At 53.8% G+C, this 22517-nt stretch overlaps 1 protein-coding gene across 1 annotated transcript in view; it reads right to left on the bottom strand.

Annotated features, from left to right (window-relative positions):
* DCHS1 (dachsous cadherin-related 1) overlaps positions 1 to 22517 on the bottom strand; it is a 99365-nt gene that overhangs the window by 33167 nt on the left and 43681 nt on the right. Inside the window, exons 5-11 of the mRNA XM_066588563.1 lie at positions 20952 to 21188; positions 19825 to 20805; positions 16019 to 16206; positions 15831 to 15927; positions 12000 to 12157; positions 4771 to 5611; positions 54 to 293 (exon numbers count right to left, since the gene is read on the bottom strand). Coding sequence (XP_066444660.1) covers positions 54 to 293; positions 4771 to 5611; positions 12000 to 12157; positions 15831 to 15927; positions 16019 to 16206; positions 19825 to 20805; positions 20952 to 21188 — 2742 coding nt within the window. The remainder of the gene's footprint in view (positions 1 to 53; positions 294 to 4770; positions 5612 to 11999; positions 12158 to 15830; positions 15928 to 16018; positions 16207 to 19824; positions 20806 to 20951; positions 21189 to 22517) is intronic.

Genomic DNA, 22517 nt, shown 5'->3' with positions numbered 1-22517 from the left:
CTGCGGCTCCACTTACCTGCCTTCGCTTTACCCCCACACCTTCCTCTACTCACCCAGGTCTCTGTCCACCGCCCGCAGTCTCAGGACCGTCGTGCCCGCCGCCTGGTTTTCCCGGATGTTGCCCTCATACTGCGTCTTCTCAAAGGTGGGAACCTCATCATTTACATCGAGAACAGAGACAGAAAGCGTCTGTGAGCTGGAGAGGCGCGGAGAACCGAAGTCCATGGCTACCAGCGTCAGGTTGTAGGCAGCCGTCTCTTCACGGTCTAACGCTCTCACCACAGACAGAGCGCCTGAAGACAGTGAGAGAAGCGGCAACGGTGCCTGTTAGTATTACTGTGAACCCCAACATTGTCACTAGTCCTACCAACGACTAGTCCTACTACTAAACCAACGACTAGTCCTACTACTAAACCCTCTACTACTAACCCTAGTAGTACTAAACCCTCCTACTACTAACTCTACTACTACTAAACCTACTACTACTAAACCCTCTACTACTAACCCTAGTAGTACTAAACCCTCCTACTACTAACCCTAGTAGTACTAAACCCTCTACTACTAACCCTAGTAGTACTAAACCCTCTACTACTAACCCTAGTAGTACTAAACCCTCCTACTACTAACCTTTCTACTACTAACCCTCCTACTACTAACCCTAGTAGTACTAAACCCTCTACTACTAACCCTAGTAGTACTAAACCCTCTACTACTAACCCTAGTAGTACTAAACCCTCCTACTACTAACCTTTCTACTACTAACCCTCCTACTACTAACCCCTTTCTACTACTACTAACCCTACTACTACTACTAACCCTACTACTACTACTAACCCTACTACTACTAACACTATTACTACTAACACTACTACTACTAACCCCTCTACTACTAACCCTCCTACTACTAACCTTACTACTACTATTAACTCTCCTACTACTAACATTACTACTACTTACATTACTACTACTAACCCTACTACTACTAACCCGCCTACTACTAACCCTACTACTACTAACACTACTACTACTAAAACCTACTACTACTATCCCTATCACTACTAAACCTATTACTACTAACATTACTACTACTAACCCTACTACTACTAACACTACTACTACTAAACCTACTACTACTATCCCTATCACTAATAAACCTATTACTACTAACATTACTACTACTAACCCTACTACTATCCCTAGTGTGATTATCTATGGGAGGCCCCATGTATAACGCTGCCCTCCTGCTGGTTGTTTTGTGATTGTCCATGGGAGGGCCCGTGTGTAACACTGCCCTCCCGCTGGTTGTTTTGTGATTGTCCATGGGAGGCCCCGTGTGTAACGCTGCCGTCCCGCTGGTTGTTTTGTGATTGTCCATGGGAGGCCCCGTGTGTAACGCTGCCCTCCTGCTGGTTGTTTTGTGATTGTCCATGGGAGGGCCCGTGTGTAACGCTGCCCTCCCGCTGGTTGTTTTGTGATTGTCCATGGGAGGGCCCCATGTGTAACGCTGCCCTCCCGCTGGTTGTTTTGTGATTGTCCATGGGAGGCCCCGTGTGTAACGCTGTCGTCCCGCTGGTTGTTTTGTGATTGTCCATGGGAGGGCCCGTGTGTAACGCTGCCCACCCGCTGGTTGTTTTGTGATTGTCCATGGGAGGGCCCGTGTGTAACGCTGCCCACCCGCTGGTTGTTTTGTAATTGTCCATGGGTGGGCCCGTGTGTAACGCTGCCCTCCTGCTGGTTGTTTTGTGATTGTCCATGGGAGGGCCCGTGTGTAACGCTGCCCTCCCGCTGGTTGTTTTGTGATTGTCCATGGGAGGCCCCATGTGTAACGCTGCCCTCCCGCTGGTTGTTTTGTGATTGTCCATGGGAAGGCCCCGTGTGTAACGCTGCCCACCCGCTGGTTGTTTTGTAATTGTCCATGGGTGGGCCCGTGTGTAACGCTGCCCTCCTGCTGGTTGTTTTGTGATTGTCCATGGGAGGGCCCGTGTGTAACGCTGCCCTCCCGCTGGTTGTTTTGTGATTGTCCATGGGAGGCCCCATGTGTAACGCTGCCCTCCCGCTGGTTGCTTTGTGATTGTCCATGGGAGGCCCCGTGTGTAACGCTGCCGTCCCGCTGGTTGTTTTGTGATTGTCCATGGGAGGGCCCGTGTATAACGCTGCCCTCCCGCTGGTTGTTTTGTGATTGTCCATGGGAAGGCCCGTGTGTAACGCTGCCCTCCCGCTGGTTGTTTTGTGATTGTCCATGGGAGGGCCCGTGTGTAACACTGCCCTCCCGCTGGTTGTTTTGTGATTGTCCATGGGAGGGCCCGTGTGTAACGCTGTCCTCCCGCTGGTTGTTTTGTGATTGTCCATGGGAGGCCCTGTGTGTAACGCAGCCGTCCCGCTGGTTGTTTTGTGATTGTCCATGGGAGGCCCCATGTGTAACGCTGCCCTCCCGCTGGTTGTTTTGTGATTGTCCATGGGAGGTCCCGTGTTTGACGCTGCCCTCCCGCTGGTTGTTTTGTGATTGTCCATGGGAGGCCCCATGTATAACGCTGCCCTCCCGCTGGTTGTTTTGTGTGATTGTCCATGGGAGGGGCCATGTGTAACGTTGCCCTCCCGCTGATTGTTTTGTGATTGTCCATGGGAGGGCCCGTGTGTAACGCTGCCCTCCCGCTGGTTGTTTTGTGATTGTCCATGGGAGCCCCCCGTGTGTAATGCTGCCCTCCCACTGGTTGTTTTGTGATTGCCCTTGGGAGGGCCCGTGTGTAACGCTGCCCTCCCGCTGGTTGTTTTGGTGATTGTCCATGGGAGGGCCCCGTGTGTAACGCTGCCCACCCGCTGGTTGTTTTGTAATTGTCCATGGGTGGGCCCGTGTGTAATGCTGCCCTCCCGCTGGTTGTTTTGTGATTGTCCATGGGAGGGCCCGTGTGTAACGCTGCCCTCCCACTGGTTGTTTTGTGATTGTCCATGGGAGGCCCCATGTATAACGCTGCCCTCCTGCTGGTTGTTTTGTAATTGTCCATGGGAGGGCCCATGTGTAACGCTGCCCTCCCACTGATTGTTTTGTGTAATTGTCCATGGGAGGGCCCGTGTGTAACGCTGCCCTCCTGCTGGTTGTTTTGTAATTGTCCATGGGAGGCCCCGTGTGTAACGCTGCCCTCCCGCTGGTTGTTTTGTGTGATTGTCCATGGGAGGCCCCATGTGTAACGCTGCCCTCCCGCTAATTGTTTTGTGATTGTCCATGGGAGGCCCCGTGTGTAACGCTGCCCTCCCGCTGGTTGTTTTGTGATTGTCCATGGGAGGCCACGTGTGTAACGCTGCCCTCCCACTGGTTGTTTTGTGATTGTCCATGGGAGGGCCCGTGTGTAACCCTGCCCTCCCGCTGGTTGTTTTGTGATTGTCCATGGGAGGCCCCGTGTGTAACGCTGCCCTCCCGCTGGTTGTTTTGTGTGATTGTCCATGGGAGGCCCCGTGTGTAACCCTGCCCTCCCGCTGGTTGTTTTGTGATTGTCCATGGGAGGCCCCGTGTGTAACGCTGCCCTCCCGCTGGTTGTTTTGTGATTGTCCATGGGAGGCCACGTGTGTAACGCTGCCCTCCCACTGGTTGTTTTGTGATTGTCCATGGGAGGGCCCGTGTGTAACGCTGCCCTCCTGCTGGTTGTTTTGTGATTGTCCATGGGAGGGCCCGTTTGTAACGCTGCCCTCCTGCTGGTTGTTTTGTGATTGTCCATGGGAGGCCCCGTGTGTAACGCTGCCCTCCCGCTGGTTGTTGTGTGATTGTCCATGGGAGGGCCCGTGTGTAACGCTGCCCTCCTGCTGGTTGTTTTGTGATTGTCCATGGGAGGCCCCATGTGTAACCCTGCCCTCCTGCTGGTTGTTTTGTGATTGTCCATGGGAGGGCCCGTTTGTAACGCTGCCCTCCTGCTGGTTGTTTTGTGATTGTCCATGGGAGGGCCCGTGTGTAACACTGCCCTCCTGCTGGTTGTTTTGTGATTGTCCATGGGAGGGCCCGTGTGTAACACTGCCCTCCTGCTGGTTGTTTTGTGATTGTCCATGGGAGGGCCCGTGTGTAACGCTGCCCTCCCACTGGTTGTTTTGTGATTGTCCATGGGAGGGCCCGTGTGTAACGCTGCCCTCCTGCTGGTTGTTTTGTGATTGTCCATGGGAGGGCCCGTGGGTAACGCTGCCCTCCCACTGGTTGTTTTGTGATTGTCCATGGGAGGGCCCATGTGTAACGCTGCCCTCCTGCTGGTTGTTTTGTGATTGTCCATGGGAGGGCCCGTGTGTAACGCTGCCCTCCTGCTGGTTGTTTTGTGATTGTCCATGGGAGGGCCCGTGTGTAACGCTGCCCTCCCACTGGTTGTTTTGTGATTGTCCATGGGAGGGCCCGTGTGTAACGCTGCCCTCCTGCTGGTTGTTTTGTGATTGTCCATGGGAGGGCCCGTGTGTAACGCTGCCCTCCCGCTGGTTGTTTTATGATTGTCCATGGATGGGTGATTTTCCTATTATCCCCATGTTTTTAGCTAGGATCTAATAAAATGTATTTCAGTGAAGGTCATATTGATGACAGGTCACTTCTGCCTCAGTGACGGCGTCTGCCAGTGTGAGTTCAAGGGAGTCCTAGAATTCATGCAATGCTTCCTGGGAAAAATCCATATAAATGAGTGCTGTGTCCTCCACAGCACCACCTACTGGAAGGTAGGTGTCACTGTGGGGCGTAAGCCCACAAAGGCCCGGCTGCCAGTTCTAATGCATAAAGACAATGAAGTGTTGATGTGAACAGTCTCTTACCGCTGCTCGGGTGGATCTGGAATCTGCCCTCCTCGTTGCCTCCCGCCAGCTGATAACCAATCCGGCCATTCTCTCCCAGGTCTGGGTCTTGTGCCACCAGAAAAAGAGCTGTAGATCCCACCGGAAGGTCCTCCGACAGCCATACAACCGAAGGCGTGATAAAGTGGGGGGTGTTATCATTGCGATCACTAAGGAAGATTCTGGCGGTGACGGAGGTGGAACGGCGTTGGCTGGCGTTTAATGCACAGTCTCTAGCCTCCACCAGCAGCAAGTATGAAGACACTTCTTCCCGATCCAGCCGATGCACGATGCTCATTACACCCGTCTCTGCATCCAGGCGGAAGACACGTTCTGCACCCTCCGGCTCCTGGCGCAGTATGGAGTATCGCATCTGACTGTTGGGGCCCGGCCCATCCCGGTCCGAAGCCTCAAATGTGAACACAGAAGAACCAACGTGAGCATCTTCTGCGACCACCAGGGTCAGCGGATCCTCCGGAAACACGGGAGAGTGGTCGTTTCTATCTTGGACTTCAATCTCTACTTGAACCACTCGAGGTGGTAAGTACACCCCAGTCACTTCTCTCGCTTCCTCAACACTCACTCTCAGGCTATAGCGAGGGCGAGACTCAAAGTCTAGTTCCTTTACCAGGAAGATGCTGCCTGTCCGCCCGTCCACCATGAAGGTCCCATTTGGGTCATCCAGTAGGGTGTAGATTGCCGAGCCGTGAGGAGCTTTAGGGGAAACGGTGCCCAGAAGCGATCCAGGCGGCAGCCCTTCCATTGGTGTGAGGACAAGCGTACTGGGGTTCAGCTTCGTGGGGTATCTGGCAGATGGTAGAACCTGCAAAACAAATACACATGATACCTGCAGGCCGCCCCTTGGAGCATTTTAACCCCTTCTTGCCCCAGATGTAAATGTATGTGCTGGCAGGGAAACAGTTCCCACGAATGGGCATACAGTTACAGCTAATGAGCCACGCCTGCAACAGCCGTGATCAGGGAGAACACGGATCCCCACTGTTAACCCCGAACATGCCGCGATCAGTGTAAAGGGATTGTAATTGTAGATGGCCAATGGGTGCCTGATTGGGTCTGCCATGAGAAACAATAATGCATTGCAGTACAGAATTACTGCTATATATTATCAGTATAATCGTAGCGTTGTAGGTTCAAGCCCCCTACAGGGACATGAGAAATGTAAGAAAAATAATAAAAAACTATATATATATATAACACTTTTTTGCATTCTTTCCCCTCGTTGTTAAAAAAATGTAAAAAGATTTGGTTTTATGCCTCCAAAATAATGAATACAAATGACAGAATACATTATATGTACCAAGAGAAACCACAGCAACAAGTAAAAAACTAATGGCTTTTGAAAACGGGAGCTGAAAATCCCCCCGAATTGTGGCATCATTATGGCTAAAATAGGGCGCATCACTAGGGGGTTAAAGTGAGTCAAGTGGTAGAGGTCGCGGGTGTAAGCTGGTTGTGTTCGGGACGCGCAGAGGCGGAAGAGGACGAGGACTTTCATGTTTTTATATCCCACTTTCCGCATGTCTTGGGCTATGAAGCAAATGCGTTGATCTTCGCCTGCAGTGCTCCGCCCTCTCCCCACCATCTTCAGTGTAGCGCTACGCCCCCTTGACAAGCCGTGCATTGCCTCTGTTCCTGCTCTACAATGTGTGACTGTGCCACCTGTCATAAATGACATCACGCGCTGGATTCCAGAGAGTCAATGCGCATGCGCGGGACCACGTAGTGCCCCCACAAGATGCCAGCCGGGATCCAGTAAATGAGCATGGTCACAGTGCTAGAGAGTCAGTGCGCATGTGCTGGATCCCCTAGTGCCCCCACAAGATGCCAGCCGGGATCTAGCGCGTGAGCATGGTCACAGTGCCAGAGAATCAGTGCGCCTGTGCTGGATCCCCTACTGCCCGCACAAGATGCCAGCCTGGATCTAGTGCATGAGCATGGTCACAGTGCCAGAGAATCAGTGCGCCTGTGCTGGATCCCCTACTGCCCGCACAAGATGCCATCTGGGATCCAGCACATGAGCATCGTCATAGTGCGGGAGAGGCAGTGCGCATGCGCTGGATCCCCTCGTGCCTCCAAAAGATGCCAACCGGGATCCAGCGCGTGAACATGTCCTCAGTGCTAGAGAGTCACTGCGCCTGTGCCGGATCCCCTAGTGCCCCCACAAGATGCCAGCCGGGATCCAGCGCATGAGCATGGTCACAGTGCTAGAGAGTCAGTGCGCATGTGCCGGATCCCCTAGTGCCCCCACAAGATGCCAGCCGGGATCCAGCGTGCGAGCATGGTCACAGTGCTAGAGAGTCAGTGTGCATGTGCTGGATCCCCTAGTGCCCCCACAAGATGCCAGCCGGGATCTAGCGCGTGAGCATGGTCACAGTGCTAGAGAGTCAGTGTGCATGTGCAGTGTGCATGCCAACCGGGATCTAGTGCATGAGCATGGTCACAGTGCTAGAGAGTCAGTCCGCATATGCTGGATCCCCTAGTGCCCCCATAAGATGCCAGCCGGGATCCAGCGCGAGAGCATGGTCACAGTGCTAGAGAGTCAGTGCGCATATGCCGGATCCCCTAGTGCCCCCATAAGATGCCAGCCGGGATCCAGTGAATAAGCATGGTCACAGTGCTAGACAGTGAGTGCGCATGTGCTGGATCCCCTAGTGCCCCCATAAGATGCCAGCCGGGATCCAGCGCGAGAGCATGGTCACAGTGCTAGAGAGTCAGTGCGCATATGCCGGATCCCCTAGTGCCCCCATAAGATGCCAGCCGGGATCCAGCGCGTGAGCATGGTCACAGTGCTAGGGAGTCAGTGCGCATGTGCCGGATCCCCTAGTGCCCCCACAAGATGCCAGCCGGGATCCAGCGCGTGAGCATGGTCCCAGTGCTAAAGAGTCAGTGCGCATGTGCCGGATCCCCTAGTGCCCCCACAAGATGCCAGCCGGGATCCAGCGCGTGAGCATGGTCACAGTGCTAGAGAGTCAGTGCGCATGTGCTGGATCCCCTAGTGCCCCCACAAGATGCCAGCCGGGATCCAGCGCGTGAGCATGGTCACAGTGCTAGAGAGTCAGTGCGCATGCGCCGGATCCCCTGGTGCCCCCATAAGATGCCAGCCGGGATCCAGCGCGTGAGCATGGTCACAGTGCTAGAGAGTCAGTGCGCATGCGCCGGATCCCCTGGTGCCCCCATAAGATGCCAGCCGGGATCCAGCGCGTGAGTATGGTCACAGTGCCAGAGAATCAGTGCGCCTGTGCCGGATCCCCTAGTGCCCCCACAAGATGCCAGCCGGGATCCAGCGCATGAGCATGGTCACAGTGCTAGAGAATCAGTGCGCATGTGTCGGATCCCCTAGTGCCCCCACAAAATAGCAGCCTGGATCTAGTGCATGAGCATGGTCACAGTGCTAGAGAGTCAGTCCGCATATGCTGGATCCCCTAGTGCCCCCATAAGATGCCAGCCGGGATCCAGCGCGAGAGCATGGTCACAGTGCTAGAGAGTCAGTGCGCATGTGCTGGATCCCCTAGTGCCCCCACAAGATGCCAGCCGGGATCCAGCGCGTGAGCATGGTCACAGTGCTAAAGAGTCAGTGCGCATGTGCCGGATCCCCTAGTGCCCCCACAAGATGCCAGCCGGGATCCAGCGCGAGAGCATGGTCACAGTGCTAGAGTCAGTGCGCATGCGCCGGATCTCCTAGTGTCCCCACAAGATGCCAGCCGGGATCCAGCGCATGAGCATGGTCACAGTGCTAGAGAGTCAGTGCGCATGTGCCAGATCCCCTAGTGCCCCCACAAGATGCCAGCCGGGATCCAGCGCGTGAGCATGGTCACAGTGCTAGAGAGTCAGTGCGCATGTGCTGGATCCCCTAGTGCCCCCACAAGATGCCAGCCGGGATCCAGCGCGTGAACATGGTCACAGTGCTAGAGAGTCAGTGCGCATGCGCCGGATCCCCTGGTGCCCCCATAAGATGCCAGCCGGGATCCAGCGCGTGAGCATGGTCACAGTGCTAGAGAGTCAGTGCGCATGCGCCGGATCCCCTGGTGCCCCCACAAGATGCCAGCCTGGATCCAGTGAATGAGTATGGTCACAGTGCTAGAGAATCAGTGCGCATGTGTCGGATCCCCTAGGGCCCCCACAAAATAGCAGCCTGGATCTAGTGCATGAGCATGGTCACAGTGCTAGAGAGTCAGTCCGCATATGCTGGATCCCCTAGTGCCCCCATAAGATGCCAGCCGGGATCCAGCGCGAGAGCATGGTCACAGTGCTAGAGAGTCAGTGCGCATATGCCGGATCCCCTAGTGCCCCCATAAGAAGCCAGCCGGGATCCAGCGCGTGAGCATGGTCACAGTGCTAGGGAGTCAGTGCGCATGTGCCGGACCCCCTAGTGCCCCCACAAGATGCCAGCCGGGATCCAGCGCGTGAGCATGGTCACAGTGCTAAAGAGTCAGTGCGCATGTGCCGGATCCCCTAGTGCCCCCATAAGATGCCAGCCGGGATCCAGCGCGAGAGCATGGTCACAGTGCTAGAGAGTCAGTGCGCATGTGCCGGATCCCCTAGTGCCCCCACAAGATGCCAGCCGGGATCCAGCGCGAGAGCATGGTCACAGTGCTAGGGAGTCAGTGCGCATGCGTCGGATCTCCTAGTGCCCCCACAAGATGCCAGCTGGGATCCAGCTCATGAGCATGGTCATAGTGCTAGAGAGTCAGTGCGCATGTGCCGGATCCCCTAGTGCCCCCACAAGATGTCAGCCGGGATCCAGCGCATGAGCATGGTCACAGTTCTAGAGAGTCAGTACGCATGCGCCGGATCCCCTAGTGCCCCCACAAAATGCCAATCGGGATCTAGTGCATGAGCATGGTCACAGTGCTAGAGAATCAGTGCGCATGTGCCGGATCCCCTAGTGCCCCCACAAAATGCCATCGGGATCCAGCGCGTGAAAATGGTCACAGTGCCAGAGAGTCAGTGCGCATGTGCCGGACCCCCTAGTGCCCCCACAAGATGCCAGCCGGGATCCAGCGCATGAGCATGGTCACAGTGCCAGAGAGTCAGTGTGCATGTGCCGGACCCCCTAGTGCCCCCACAAGATGCCAGCTGGGATCCAGCGCATGAGCATGGTCACAGTGCCAGAGAGTCAGTGTGCATGTGCCGGATCCCCTAGTGCCCCCACAAGATGCCAGCCTGGATCCAGTGAATGAGTAGGGTCACAGTGCTAGAGAGGCAGTGCGCATGTGCCGGATCCCCTAGTGCCCCCACAAGATGCCAGCCGGGATCCAGCGCATGAGCATGGTCACAGTTCTAGAGAGTCAGTACGCATGCGCCGGATCCCCTAGTGCCCCCACAAAATGCCAATCGGGATCTACTGCATGAGCATGGTCACAGTGCTAGAGAGTCAGTGCGCATGTGCCGGATCCTCTAGTGCCCCCACAAGATGCCAGCCGGGATCCAGCGCGTGAGCATGGTCACAGTGCTAGAGAATCAGTGCGCATGTGCCGGATCCCCTAGTGCCCCCACAAGATGCCAGCCGGGATCCAGCGCGTGAGCATGGTCACAGTGCCAGAGAGTCACTGTGCATGTGCCGGATCCCCTAGTGCCCCCACAAGATGCCAGCCAGGATCCAGCGCATGAGCATGGTCACAGTGCTGGAGAGTCAGTGCACATGCGCCGGATCTCCTAGTGCCCCCACAAAATGCCATCGGGATCCAGCGCGTGAAAATGGTCACAGTGCCAGAGAGTCAGTGCGCATGTGCTGGATCCCCTAGTGCCCCCACAAGATGCCAGCTGGGATCCAGCGCATGAGCATGGTCACAGTGCAAGAGAGTCAGTGCGCAGGTGCCAGATCCCCTAGTGCCCCCACAAGATGCCAGCCGGGATCCAGCGCGTGAGCATGGTCACAGTGCTAGAGAGTCAGTGCGCATGTGCTGGATCCCCCAGTGCCCCCATAAGATGCCAGCCAGGATCTAGTGCATGAGCATGGTCACAGTGCTAGACAGTCAGTGCGCATGCGCCGGATCCCCTAGTGCCCCCACAAGATGCCAGCCGGGATCCAGCGCGTGAGCATGATCACACTGCTAGAGAGTCAGTGCGCATGTGCCGGATCCTCTAGTGCCCCCACAAGATGCCAGCCGGGATCCAGCGTGTGAGCATGGTCACAGTGCTAGAGAGTCAGTGCGCATGTGCCGGATCCCCTAGTGCGCCCACAAGATGCCAGCCCGGATCCAGCGCGTGAGCATGGTCACAGTGCTAGAGAGTCAGTGCGCATGTGCCGGATCCCCTAGTGCGCCCACAAGATGCCAGCCGGGATCCAGCGCATGAGCATGGTCACAGTGCCAGAGAGTCAGTGCGCATGTGCCGGATCCCCTAGTGCCCCCATAAGATGCCAGCCAGGATCCAGCGTGTGAGCATGGTCACAGTGCCAGAGAGTCAGTGCGCCGGATCCCCTAGTGCCCCCACAAGATGTCAGCCGGGATCCAGCGCATGAGCATGGTCACAGTGCCAGAGAGGCAGTGCGCATGCGTCGGATCTCCTAGTGCCCCCACAAGATGCCAGCCGGGATCCAGCGCATGAGCATGGTCACAATGCTAGAGAGTCAGTGCGCATGTGCTGGATCCCCTAGTGCCCCCACAAGATGCCAGCCGGGATCCAGCGCATGAGCATGGTCACAGTGCTAGAGAGTCAGTGCGCATGCGCCGGATTCCCTAGTGCCCCCACAAGATGCCAGCTGGGATCCAGCGCATGAGCCATGGTCACAGTGCTAGAGAGTCAGTGCGCATGCGCCGGATCCCCTAGTGCCCCCACAAGATGCCAGCCGGGATCCAGCGCATGAGCATGGTCACAGTGCTAGAGAGTCAGTGCGCATGCGCCGGATCCCCTAGTGCCCCCACAAGATGCCAGCCGGGATCCAGCGTGTGAGCATGGTCACAGTGCTAGAGAGTCAGTGCGCATGTGCCGGATCCCCTAGTGCAGCAGAGGAGCAGCAGTTCTTGAAACACAAGGTGTCTTGGAGGTACTGAAGAAGGTGGAGAGAGATCAGTCCATTGTAGGAGATGATCCGCCGATCGGAGAGATCTGCTGTCATTGGCATTGCGTGGGGCGGGCATATTTCGGTGTTCGAGCATCTGATGTATAAAGTAACGTTCTCATCATCCACCTCCGGCCCTTTCCTAACACTGACGGACCGCCCGTGAGAAGTCTAATTGCCCCAGTACCTGTATACGGAGGACGGCCTCTGCGGTCCGGGGAGGAGATCCAGAATCCCGGGCCTGGACGCTCATTGTGTAGAGGGATCGTTCTGCATGGTGTATAGAAGTCGCCGTACGCAGCTCTCCGGTGTGCGGATGCAGAGTGAACCGTTCCGCCCAAGGACCTGCCAAGGCATTAATACAGGTGACCCCAGTGAGACGCACAGGTACATATGTGTGTGCGGGTAGCCGGTGCCCGGGGAGCAGTCGTGCTATAGGGTCAGTCTATAAGCACCTGGTGGGCTCCTGCCCACCATACATACAGCCACATCTGTGGACCCCCAGAGGAGTTCTAGTTGTAGATGTGTGGGGTAAGAGGTGCCACCCAGACGGTCATTAGGTCTGAAGGCTTGGGCCGAGATTTGTTTCCCTACTGACCACATTAATGAGGTCAGGGGTCACAGTCAGAAGCAGCGGCCATTGGACCAGAGCTACAGGGAGTTATATGCATGATTGAGGGTGTGGGGTTGCTACCTGGCCAGAGGTGCACAAAGGGGGGCAATGTTACTACTGTGACCACTATGAGGGTACTATTACTATTGGGGCCAATAAGTGGAGTTACTATTACTTCTTGAGCCACTAAGGGGGTCACTCCTACTACAGGGGTCACTAACGGGGTCACTCTTACTACAGGGGTCACTAAGGGGGCCACTCTTACTACAGGGGTCACTAAGGGGGCCACTCTTACTACAGGGGTCACTAAGGGGGCCACTCTTACTACAGGGGTCACTCTTACTACAGGGGTCACTAAGGGGGTCACTCTTACTACAGGGGTCACTATTACTACTAAAGCCACTAAGGGAGCCACTGTTACTACAGGGGTCACTCTTACTACAGGGGTCACTAAGGGGGTCACTCTTACTACAGGGGTCACTAAGGGAGCCACTCTTACTACAGGCGTCACTAAGGGGGCCACTCTTACTACAGGGGTCACTAAGGGGGTCACTCTTACTACAGGGGTCACTAAGGGGGTCACTCTTACTACAGGGGTCACTAAGGAGGCCACTCTTACTACAGGGGTCACTAAGGAGGCCACTCTTACTACAGGGGTCACTAAGGGGGCTACTTCTACTACAGGGGTCACTCTTACTACTAAGGCCACTAAGGGAGCCACTCTTACTACAGGGGTCACTAAGGGGGTCACTCTTACTACAGGGGTCACTAAGGGGGCTACTCCTACTACAGGGGTCACTATTACTACTAAAGCCACTAAGGGAGACACTCTTACTTCAGGGGTCACTAAGGGGGTCACTCTTACTACAGGGGTCACTAAGGGGGTCACTCTTACTACAGGGGTCACTAAGGGGGCCACTCTTACTACAGGGGTCACTAAGGGGGCCACTCTTACTACTAAGGCCACTAAGGGAGCCACTCTTACTACAGGGGTCACTAAGGGGGTCACTCTTACTACAGGGGTCACTAAGGGGGCCACTCTTACTACAGGGGTCACTAAGGGGGTCACTCTTACTACAGGGGTCACTAAGGGGGCTACTCCTACTACAGGGGTCACTATTACTACTAAAGCCACTAAGGGAGACACTCTTACTTCAGGGGTCACTAAGGGGGTCACTCTTACTACAGGGGTCACTAAGGGGGTCACTCTTACTACAGGGGTCACTAAGGGGGCCACTCTTACTACAGGGGTCACTAAGGGGGCCACTCTTACTACAGGGGTCACTAAGGGGGTCACTCTTACTACAGGGGTCACTAAGGGGGCCACTCTTACTACAGGGGTCACTAAGGGGGCCACTCTTACTACAGGGGTCACTAAGGGGGCCACTCTTACTACAGGGGTCACTCTTACTACAGGGGTCACTAAGGGGGTCACTCTTACTACAGGGGTCACTATTACTACTAAAGCCACTAAGGGAGCCACTGTTACTACAGGGGTCACTCTTACTACAGGGGTCACTAAGGGGGTCACTCCTACTACAGGGGTCACTAAGGGAGCCACTCTTACTACAGGCGTCACTAAGGGGGCCACTCTTACTACAGGGGTCACTAAGGGGGTCACTCTTACTACAGGGGTCACTAAGGGGGTCACTCTTACTACAGGGGTCACTAAGGGGGTCACTCTTACTACAGGGGTCACTAAGGAGGCCACTCTTACTACAGGGGTCACTAAGGAGGCCACTCTTACTACAGGGGTCACTAAGGGGGCTACTTCTACTACAGGGGTCACTCTTACTACTAAGGCCACTAAGGGAGCCACTCTTACTACAGGGGTCACTAAGGGGGTCACTCTTACTACAGGGGTCACTAAGGGGGCTACTCCTACTACAGGGGTCACTATTACTACTAAAGCCACTAAGGGAGACACTCTTACTTCAGGGGTCATTAAGGGGGTCACTCTTACTACAGGGGTCACTAAGGGGGTCACTCTTACTACAGGGGTCACTAAGGGGGCCACTCTTACTACAGGGGTCACTAAGGGGGCCACTCTTACTACTAAGGCCACTAAGGGAGCCACTCTTACTACAGGGGTCACTAAGGGGGTCACTCTTACTACAGGGGTCACTAAGGGGGCCACTCTTACTACAGGGGTCACTAAGGGGGTCACTCTTACTACAGGGGTCACTAAGGGGGCTACTCCTACTACAGGGGTCACTATTACTACTAAAGCCACTAAGGGAGACACTCTTACTTCAGGGGTCACTAAGGGGGTCACTCTTACTACAGGGGTCACTAAGGGGGTCACTCTTACTACAGGGGTCACTAAGGGGGCCACTCTTACTACAGGGGTCACTAAGGGGGCCACTCTTACTACAGGGGTCACTAAGGGGGTCACTCTTACTACAGGGGTCACTAAGGGGGCTACTCCTACTACAGGGGTCACTATTACTACTAAAGCCACTAAGGGAGCCCCTCTTACTTCAGGGGTCACTAAGGGGGTCACTCTTACTACTAAGGCCACTAAGGGAGCCACTCTTACTACAGGGGTCACTAAGGGGGTCACTCTTACTACAGGGGTCACTAAGGGGGCCACTCTTACTACAGGGGTCACTCTTACTACTAAAGCCACTAAGGGGGCCTCTCTTACTTCAGGGGTCACTAAGGGGGTCACTCTTACTACAGGGGTCACTCTTACTACAGGGGTCACTAAGGGGGTCACTCTTACTACAGGGGTCACTAAGGGGGCCACTCTTACTACAGGGGTCACTCTTACTACTAAAGCCACTAAGGGGGCCTCTCTTACTTCAGGGGTCACTAAGGGGGTCACTCTTACTACAGGGGTCACTCTTACTACAGGGGTCACTAAGGGGGCCACTCTTACTACTGCGGCCACTAAGGGGGCCACTCTTACTACAGGGGTCACTCTTCCTACTAAAGCCACTAAGGGAGCCCCTCTTACTTCAGGGGTCACTAAGGGGGTCACTCTTACTACAGGGGTCACTCTTACTACAGGGGTCACTAAGGGGGCCACTCTTACTACTGCGGCCACTAAGGGGGTCACTCTTACTACTGCGGCCACTAAAATAATGGTATTACCATACGCTGTGGTAAGCCACGCCCCTGGTGGTCCGGGCAGCGCAGTAGAGATGATATCATTCAGTTCACACTACCATGCAGTCCTGAGCCAACAGGACCTTTATATCTATCAGTATGATGACATGATCTACAGTGTGGCTGCACAATATATGATCTCCGCTCATGATGTCATCAGTCATATACGTGACATCATCGACCAACCATCTAGCAGATTACATCATGTTCCTACCATCTCACAAATCATCCATGATGCCATCAACAGTCTATTCTCTATGCTCTCACCCATGACCTTATACATATGGTAGGTACCTGACAGGCTGTAGGTGACTGTCCCGTTCTCTCCTTCATCTGCATCCTTCGCCAAGAGAGAGGACACAAATGCTCCAGACAACTTCCCCTCCATTATCTGCAAGAGAGCATTTATAGAAGATGCTGTTAGAGGCAGGAGTGAGGAGCGGCGAGCCGGCAGAGCGGTGTGCTCCGTCCATGACCGTTACCTGCACGGTGGTCTCTCTTCCAGGGCTGGGGTGCAGGAAGACTGGGTGGTTGTCATTCTCATCCAACACAGACACATGGATGGTGCCGGTCACACTGCGCGGAGGCGCCCCTCCATCCTGGGCCATCACCAGCAGTTGGTATGTGGCTTGGTGCTCCCGGTCCAGACTCCGTCTTACTGATAACTCCCCTACACAGAGAAGAGACGTATGGGGCGTTATCTCCAATTACCAAACACCAGCTGTCATGTAAGGGGGAGCCCAGGCTGGAGTTTCTGCTGTAATGAGCTCTGTTATGGTTCCTGTAGTCATGCAATCTGGATGGTATAAGGGTGACCTCTACTGGCCGTCCTACATTACTGCAGTTTGTGTATTTCTTTATGGAGTGTTGTATCTAACTTCCCATTGGCTGCAGAGGTCAGGTGGGAGATCTGGAGGACTTGAGATCATAGAGAGCTGCAAGCTACAGAGCCAGTAGCACTGAGCCTAAAAGATTGCCGTGAGAGAGCGCTGCCAAAGTAGTGAGGAGTCGGCTTGGGGAGTTGTGTGAGACGTGTCCTGGAGAATCTATGCCTGTTGGGGAGGGAGAGTGGCACAAGAAAGAAGGCAGCCGATGTTTGAGAAGCGCAGCTCCATAACACCCCAGAATCGGCGTCACTGAGGGAACTAACCTGCAGGGACTACAGCTAGACTAACTGCTACGAAGGTGTCACATCAGCCTGCAGCTCTGCGAATCAGAGTGCCCACAGGAGCTGTCTAACGACGCATCACCCAAGACGCTGGAGATCTGTAAGTGAGGTCGGCCCTTGGGAGAACGCCCAACATGTGCACAGAGGTAGCGACCTAAACGCAGGTGAGCCAACACCAGAGGAACACATATCCATCTGCCAGCCGGCCGGGCAGCTTGTTGGACACTTGTGTTTCTGGTCGTTACAGATGTGATAATACAAAAGATTGGAGTTTTAATTGTGTTTTTTTTTTTTTTAATAGTATTTTTAACATGCTTTTTTTAACCATTGCTGTTTTTTCCTTTTTAAAGGGGTTCTGACATGAATAATGCTTTTATGCTTTAGCAGCCATTGTTCCCTGGTCTGCCTAATGGACCCAGGGAACCCACGGTCAATGGCTGCTAAAGCATAAAAACATGATACTTACCTTGTCTCCTGTTGTTGTTGACATCGGGGGGGGGGGGGGGGGGGTCATCTCCCGGCAGGCGCTGCTCTTCCTCTTCTTCCTCCACGAGCCGCGGAGTCAGGACGGGCCGCGTCTCCACTGCGCACGCGCAGAATCTCGGAGTTCAGCCGGGACGGACGGGCCACCCACAGCAAGCACTGCTTGTGACCTGCTTGCTGTGGGCGGCCCATCTGTTCCCCTCTACATTCACATGACAATTCCACTTCACTTCTCGGGGGGCTGCGGGGACCCTGGGGGGTCTAACTAGTAGCTCCAGGGCCTCCAGCTGCTGTGACCGTTACCTCTGCAGCCCTACTAGCTTTGCCCCTGATTTAGGGGAACAGGATTCTTAATGGGACCCCCCAGACGCCTCCTGGCGACCAACCATACGCTGTGCTCCGTCCATAATGTCTTGTGATGTATAGGGTGTAGCAGACAGCACTGTAGGGGTTAACTGGAAGCTTCTGGCAACAGTCAGCCAATGTCTGCACCCCTGCTAACTGCTGGTGTGTGGGAGGAGCCACGGCTCACCACACTGCTGGGAGTTGTAGTGTAGCCTCCATCTAGGGAACTGCAGGCCGTAGAGGTAAGTCTGGTCGGAGAAGATGAGACCCCACCAGTGAGGAGAGAAGCCAGTGGCGGTCTACAAGCCTCTGAAGGGAGGCAGAGAGTGCTGAGCAAGTGAAGAGCGCAGTACAGGTAAACCACCAGCAGAGGGTGACGTAGGAACGGTCTGTGCACTTAGAGGGGTTGTCTGGTCACCGAACAACATTCCTCCTATAACAGCTCAGTGCTAAAATAACAAAAGGAGCTGTAAGTACCCGTCCTCTGCCGCCACAAACCAGCCCTACTGCCCCGCTGTGGTCCCAGAAGATGATGTCACCTAACCGCTGCAGCCAATCAGAGTCTGCAGCATAATTGTTAACCCCTGGCATCATGGTGGTCCGGATGTGAGCACTGATGCCAAAAGAATGGTTGGTGATGGTGTAGCTGCTGATTGGCTGCAGCGGTCAGGTGACATCCAGTGACACCATCTTCCACAACAAACACCGGGACCACAGCGGGGCTGCAGTGCTGGACTGTGGCGGCAGAGGACGGGTAATTACTGCTCCTTTGGGTGGCTGCTATAGGGGGAATATTGTCTGGTAACGAGACCACCCCTTTAAAGACTGTTTATATACTGTATTACCCCGGTGTCGTCACCAGTTATCTTGAACTGCTTTCTTCATTGCTGCTTCATCTGACATTCTCCTCTCTGCCGTACTGTCACACAGCTCAGCTGTATATAGCAGCGGCCATCTTCCCCGGGACCTGATCCATTCCATTCCAAGTTGACAGCCAGGTGTGAGGGGACATAGAAAGGTGGCTCTACATGGGACGACTATCATCGACTACATGGGACGACTATCATCGACTACATGGGACGACTATCATCGACTACATGGGACGACTATCATCGACTACATGGGACGACTATCATCGACTACATGGGACGACTATCATCGACTACATGGGACGACTATCATCGACTACATGGGACGACTATCATCGACTACATGGGACAACTATCATCTCAATGAGCCATCAGCACTTCCAACAAATGAACTAAATGTGAAGCTGCAGGTTAGCCGGCTGCAACAATGCAGAGACAGAAGCACAGGCCTCAGTCCCCGGACACAATTACTATCAACCTGCGCAATCGTTGTTTATACCAAAAGGACAAGGCTCTGGGCACGCAATGTGATCAAAGCATGTGGGCTCAGCCGCCGCAATCAGGCCACCCGTATTGGATGGGTACTTAGCTCTAAAACTACATGCTGAGGCCTGTGTCTCTGTTACTCTCTTACCTGCAGCTCCACATGTATTTGTCGGAAGTGCTGACTTTTTCTGTATGCATTGCATTGGTGGGGTGGGGGGGTGGGGGGGGGGCGCCGTCCTCACTGTTGGCTTGCACTCCATTCACGCTTCTGGTGGTTTAATGAAAGTGTATAGCCAAGTATCCAGCTTTCCCCGAGTCCATTGAAAGCTTTTGGCCCAAAGAGGGGTGTCCCAGAGTTAGGTACCCGTCCAGTAGGGCAGATGGGCGCACATGTTTTGATCAGTAAGTGCTAAGAACCTTTTATTTCCATGCAATTGGAATAAAACGGCACAACGGTTGTTTATACTACTATTGAGTGTGTATGAGCGAGGAGGTGTGCGCTGTCGTCTGAATAGTTGCTCCGAAGACTAAATGGAAATGACAGTCAGTCTGTGCAAATATGGCCACCGACAGCGTGACGGGCGATAATCCACTGACTGGCTGATAGCTTTGTTTCAGCTCACTAACAAATAGGCGCTGCTTGATGACACGTTGCGGTGCCAAGTTGCAGTTATTCGTATTTGAACTACTTGCCAACAAGTTTGCATGGAGACCCCTCTATGACAGATATGTCGGCAGACATCTAAGGAGCAATAAGCGCTCTGGGGAGAAAGCTTTCAAAAAACTCGTTGATACTTTTCTGTGAATGCCGGCTCCATGTAAAGGTACGCCAAGACAGACCGCCATGGGAAGGAACTTCTATCATGACATTTGCCCACAGGGCACTAGATTTAGGGGAGACCCTGAATAGCAGACTCCTTGCAGATACGGCTCCTACCTGTGTGTGGATGCATACTGAAGGCCGTTTCTTGTGTGGGAAGTCTGTAGGTGACGCGTCCATTCTGTCCGGCGTCTCTGTCGGTAGCGCTGACTCTTCCCACAATCTCTCCTGGTGGTCGGTTCTCAGAGATGCTCATGAAGTACCTCTCCTCGCTCAACCGTGGAGCGTTGTCATTCTCATCAGTGACGCGAACTCGTACGGTGCACGTGGCGGTTCGACTTCCAGAACCCCCTGATGCCAGCACTGCTAGTACATATACTTCTCGGCTTTCTCTGTCCAGGGCTCCTCGGACATACAACCATCCTGTTTCTGGCTCCACACTAAATCCCACTGCATCTGCATCGGTTCTCAACCTGTAACGCAATGGGTTCTCCTTCCCACCAGGAAGCAAGGCTTGTACCTGCAAGAGTTTACTCATTGGGGGGCTTCCTTCCCGGACCTCCACGCGATAATCGGATGCTCCACAAGCTGGCTCTAATTCTTGCTCTATCACAAGGACTGTGATCTCTAATTCTGAAGAAAGTTGGGGGAACCCGGCATCAAGTGCGAGGACACGGAGCTCGTAGCTCTCCTGGTTCAGCGGGCCGGTAATCTGGATCTGTCCAGAACTATCGATGCTGAAGGGACCCTGAGACATAAGTTGATAATCAATCTGTCCATTGGCGCCTACATCCGGGTCTAAAGCTTTAGCAGTAAATATGATGGCGTCAATAGGAGTGGAGCCTTGGATTCTGAGGGTGTGTGAGGATGACATGAAGGTTGGTGGGTTATCATTAACATCAGTGATTCGGAGAATGACCCGTGCTCGGGTGTAGGCTGGAGGAGACCCACTATGGGCTTGGATTTCCAGAAGAAGTTCAGCATCTTGTTCTCGATCAAGCTGCCGGCGGGTAGACAATATTCCTGAATGAGGGTCCAGAGAGAGCAGTCCACGGGGATCACCATAAGCCAAGGAGTAGAGGATTACACCAGGGGCACCTAGAAAGAAGGACAGCTGATACACCCACTACAAATCACCATACAGACCCCCACCGTGGTGAGTAAAATGACAAAATAACATTCAGTGGCAGATCTGCCATAAAAATCGTCAATGAGCAAGAAGTATGGCATCATTTGGAAGGTACCTGATGGGTTGCTGGCCTTCACACTGCCCACGATTGTCCTTAGCGGAGTGTCTTCGGGTACTACAAACTCATACTGAGGCTGAAGGAATGTAGGTATATGGGCAGAGCCTGGTAAGATGCTGACATTTACCCGGGCATTCACTTCAGCTCTTACTCCACCGCCATCCTGTGCTCCCACCTCAAGATGCAGGACAGAGCCCGCCCGAGCAGTCAGAGAACGTGCCACCAACAGAGTACCTAAAAGAGATTGTCAGAGTCATAGTACACATTCTCCTAGACCAGAAATACACTACCACCGAACGGAATATCGAGGACAATCCACTACCACCGCCATAAGATGTTGAGGAGAATACACTACCACCACCATGGGATATCGAGGACAATACACTACCAGCGACATGGGATACCGAGAACAATACACTACCACCGCCATGGGATATGGAGGACAATACACTACCACCACCATGGGATATCGAGGACAATACACTACCACCACCATGGGATACCGAGGACAATACACTACCGCCACCATGGGATACCGAGGACAATACACTACTACCACCATGGGATATCAATGACAATACACTACCAGCACCATGGGATATTGAGGACAATACACTATCACCAACATGGGATATCGAGGACAATACACTACTACCACCATGGGATATCAATGACAATACACTACTGCCGCCATGGGATATCGAGGACAATACACTACTACCACAAAGGGATACTGAGGACAATACACTACCACCACCATGGGATATCGAGAACAATACACTACCACCACCATGGGTTATGGAGGACAATACACTACCACCACCATGGGTTATGGAGGACAATACACTACCACCACCATGGGATATCGAGGACAATACACTACCACCACCATGGGATATCGAGGACAATACACTACCAGCAACACGGGATATCGAGGACAATACACTACCGCCACCATGGGATACCGAGGACAATACACTACCAGCACCATGGGATATCAATGACAATACACTACCGCCACCATGGGATACCGAGAACAATACACTACCAGCGACATAGGATACCGAGGACAATACACTACCACCACCATGGGATATCGAGGACAATACACTACCACCACCATGGGATATCGAGGACAATACACTACCGCCACCATGGGATATCGAGGACAATACACGACCACCACCATGGGATATCGAGGACAATACACTACCACCACCATGGGATATCGAGGACAATACACTACCAGCACCATGGGATATCAATGACAATACACTACCACCACCATGGGATACCGAGGACAATACACTACCACCACCATGGGATATCGAGGACAATACACTACTACCACCATGGGATATCAATGACAATACACTACCAGAACCATGGGATATCATTGACAATACACTACCAGCACCATGGGATATCGAGGACAATACACTACCACCACCATGGGATACCGAGGACAATACACTACCGCCACCATGGGATATCGAGGACAATACACTACCACCACCATGGGATATCAATGACAATACACTACTACCACCAAGGAATACTGAG

Source organism: Eleutherodactylus coqui, chromosome 1, assembly GCF_035609145.1.
Source record: "Eleutherodactylus coqui strain aEleCoq1 chromosome 1, aEleCoq1.hap1, whole genome shotgun sequence".
Classification (NCBI taxonomy): domain Eukaryota; kingdom Metazoa; phylum Chordata; class Amphibia; order Anura; family Eleutherodactylidae; genus Eleutherodactylus; species Eleutherodactylus coqui.
The sequence above is the reverse complement of the archived record's forward strand: the minus strand, read 5'-3'. Positions and strand labels throughout refer to the sequence as shown.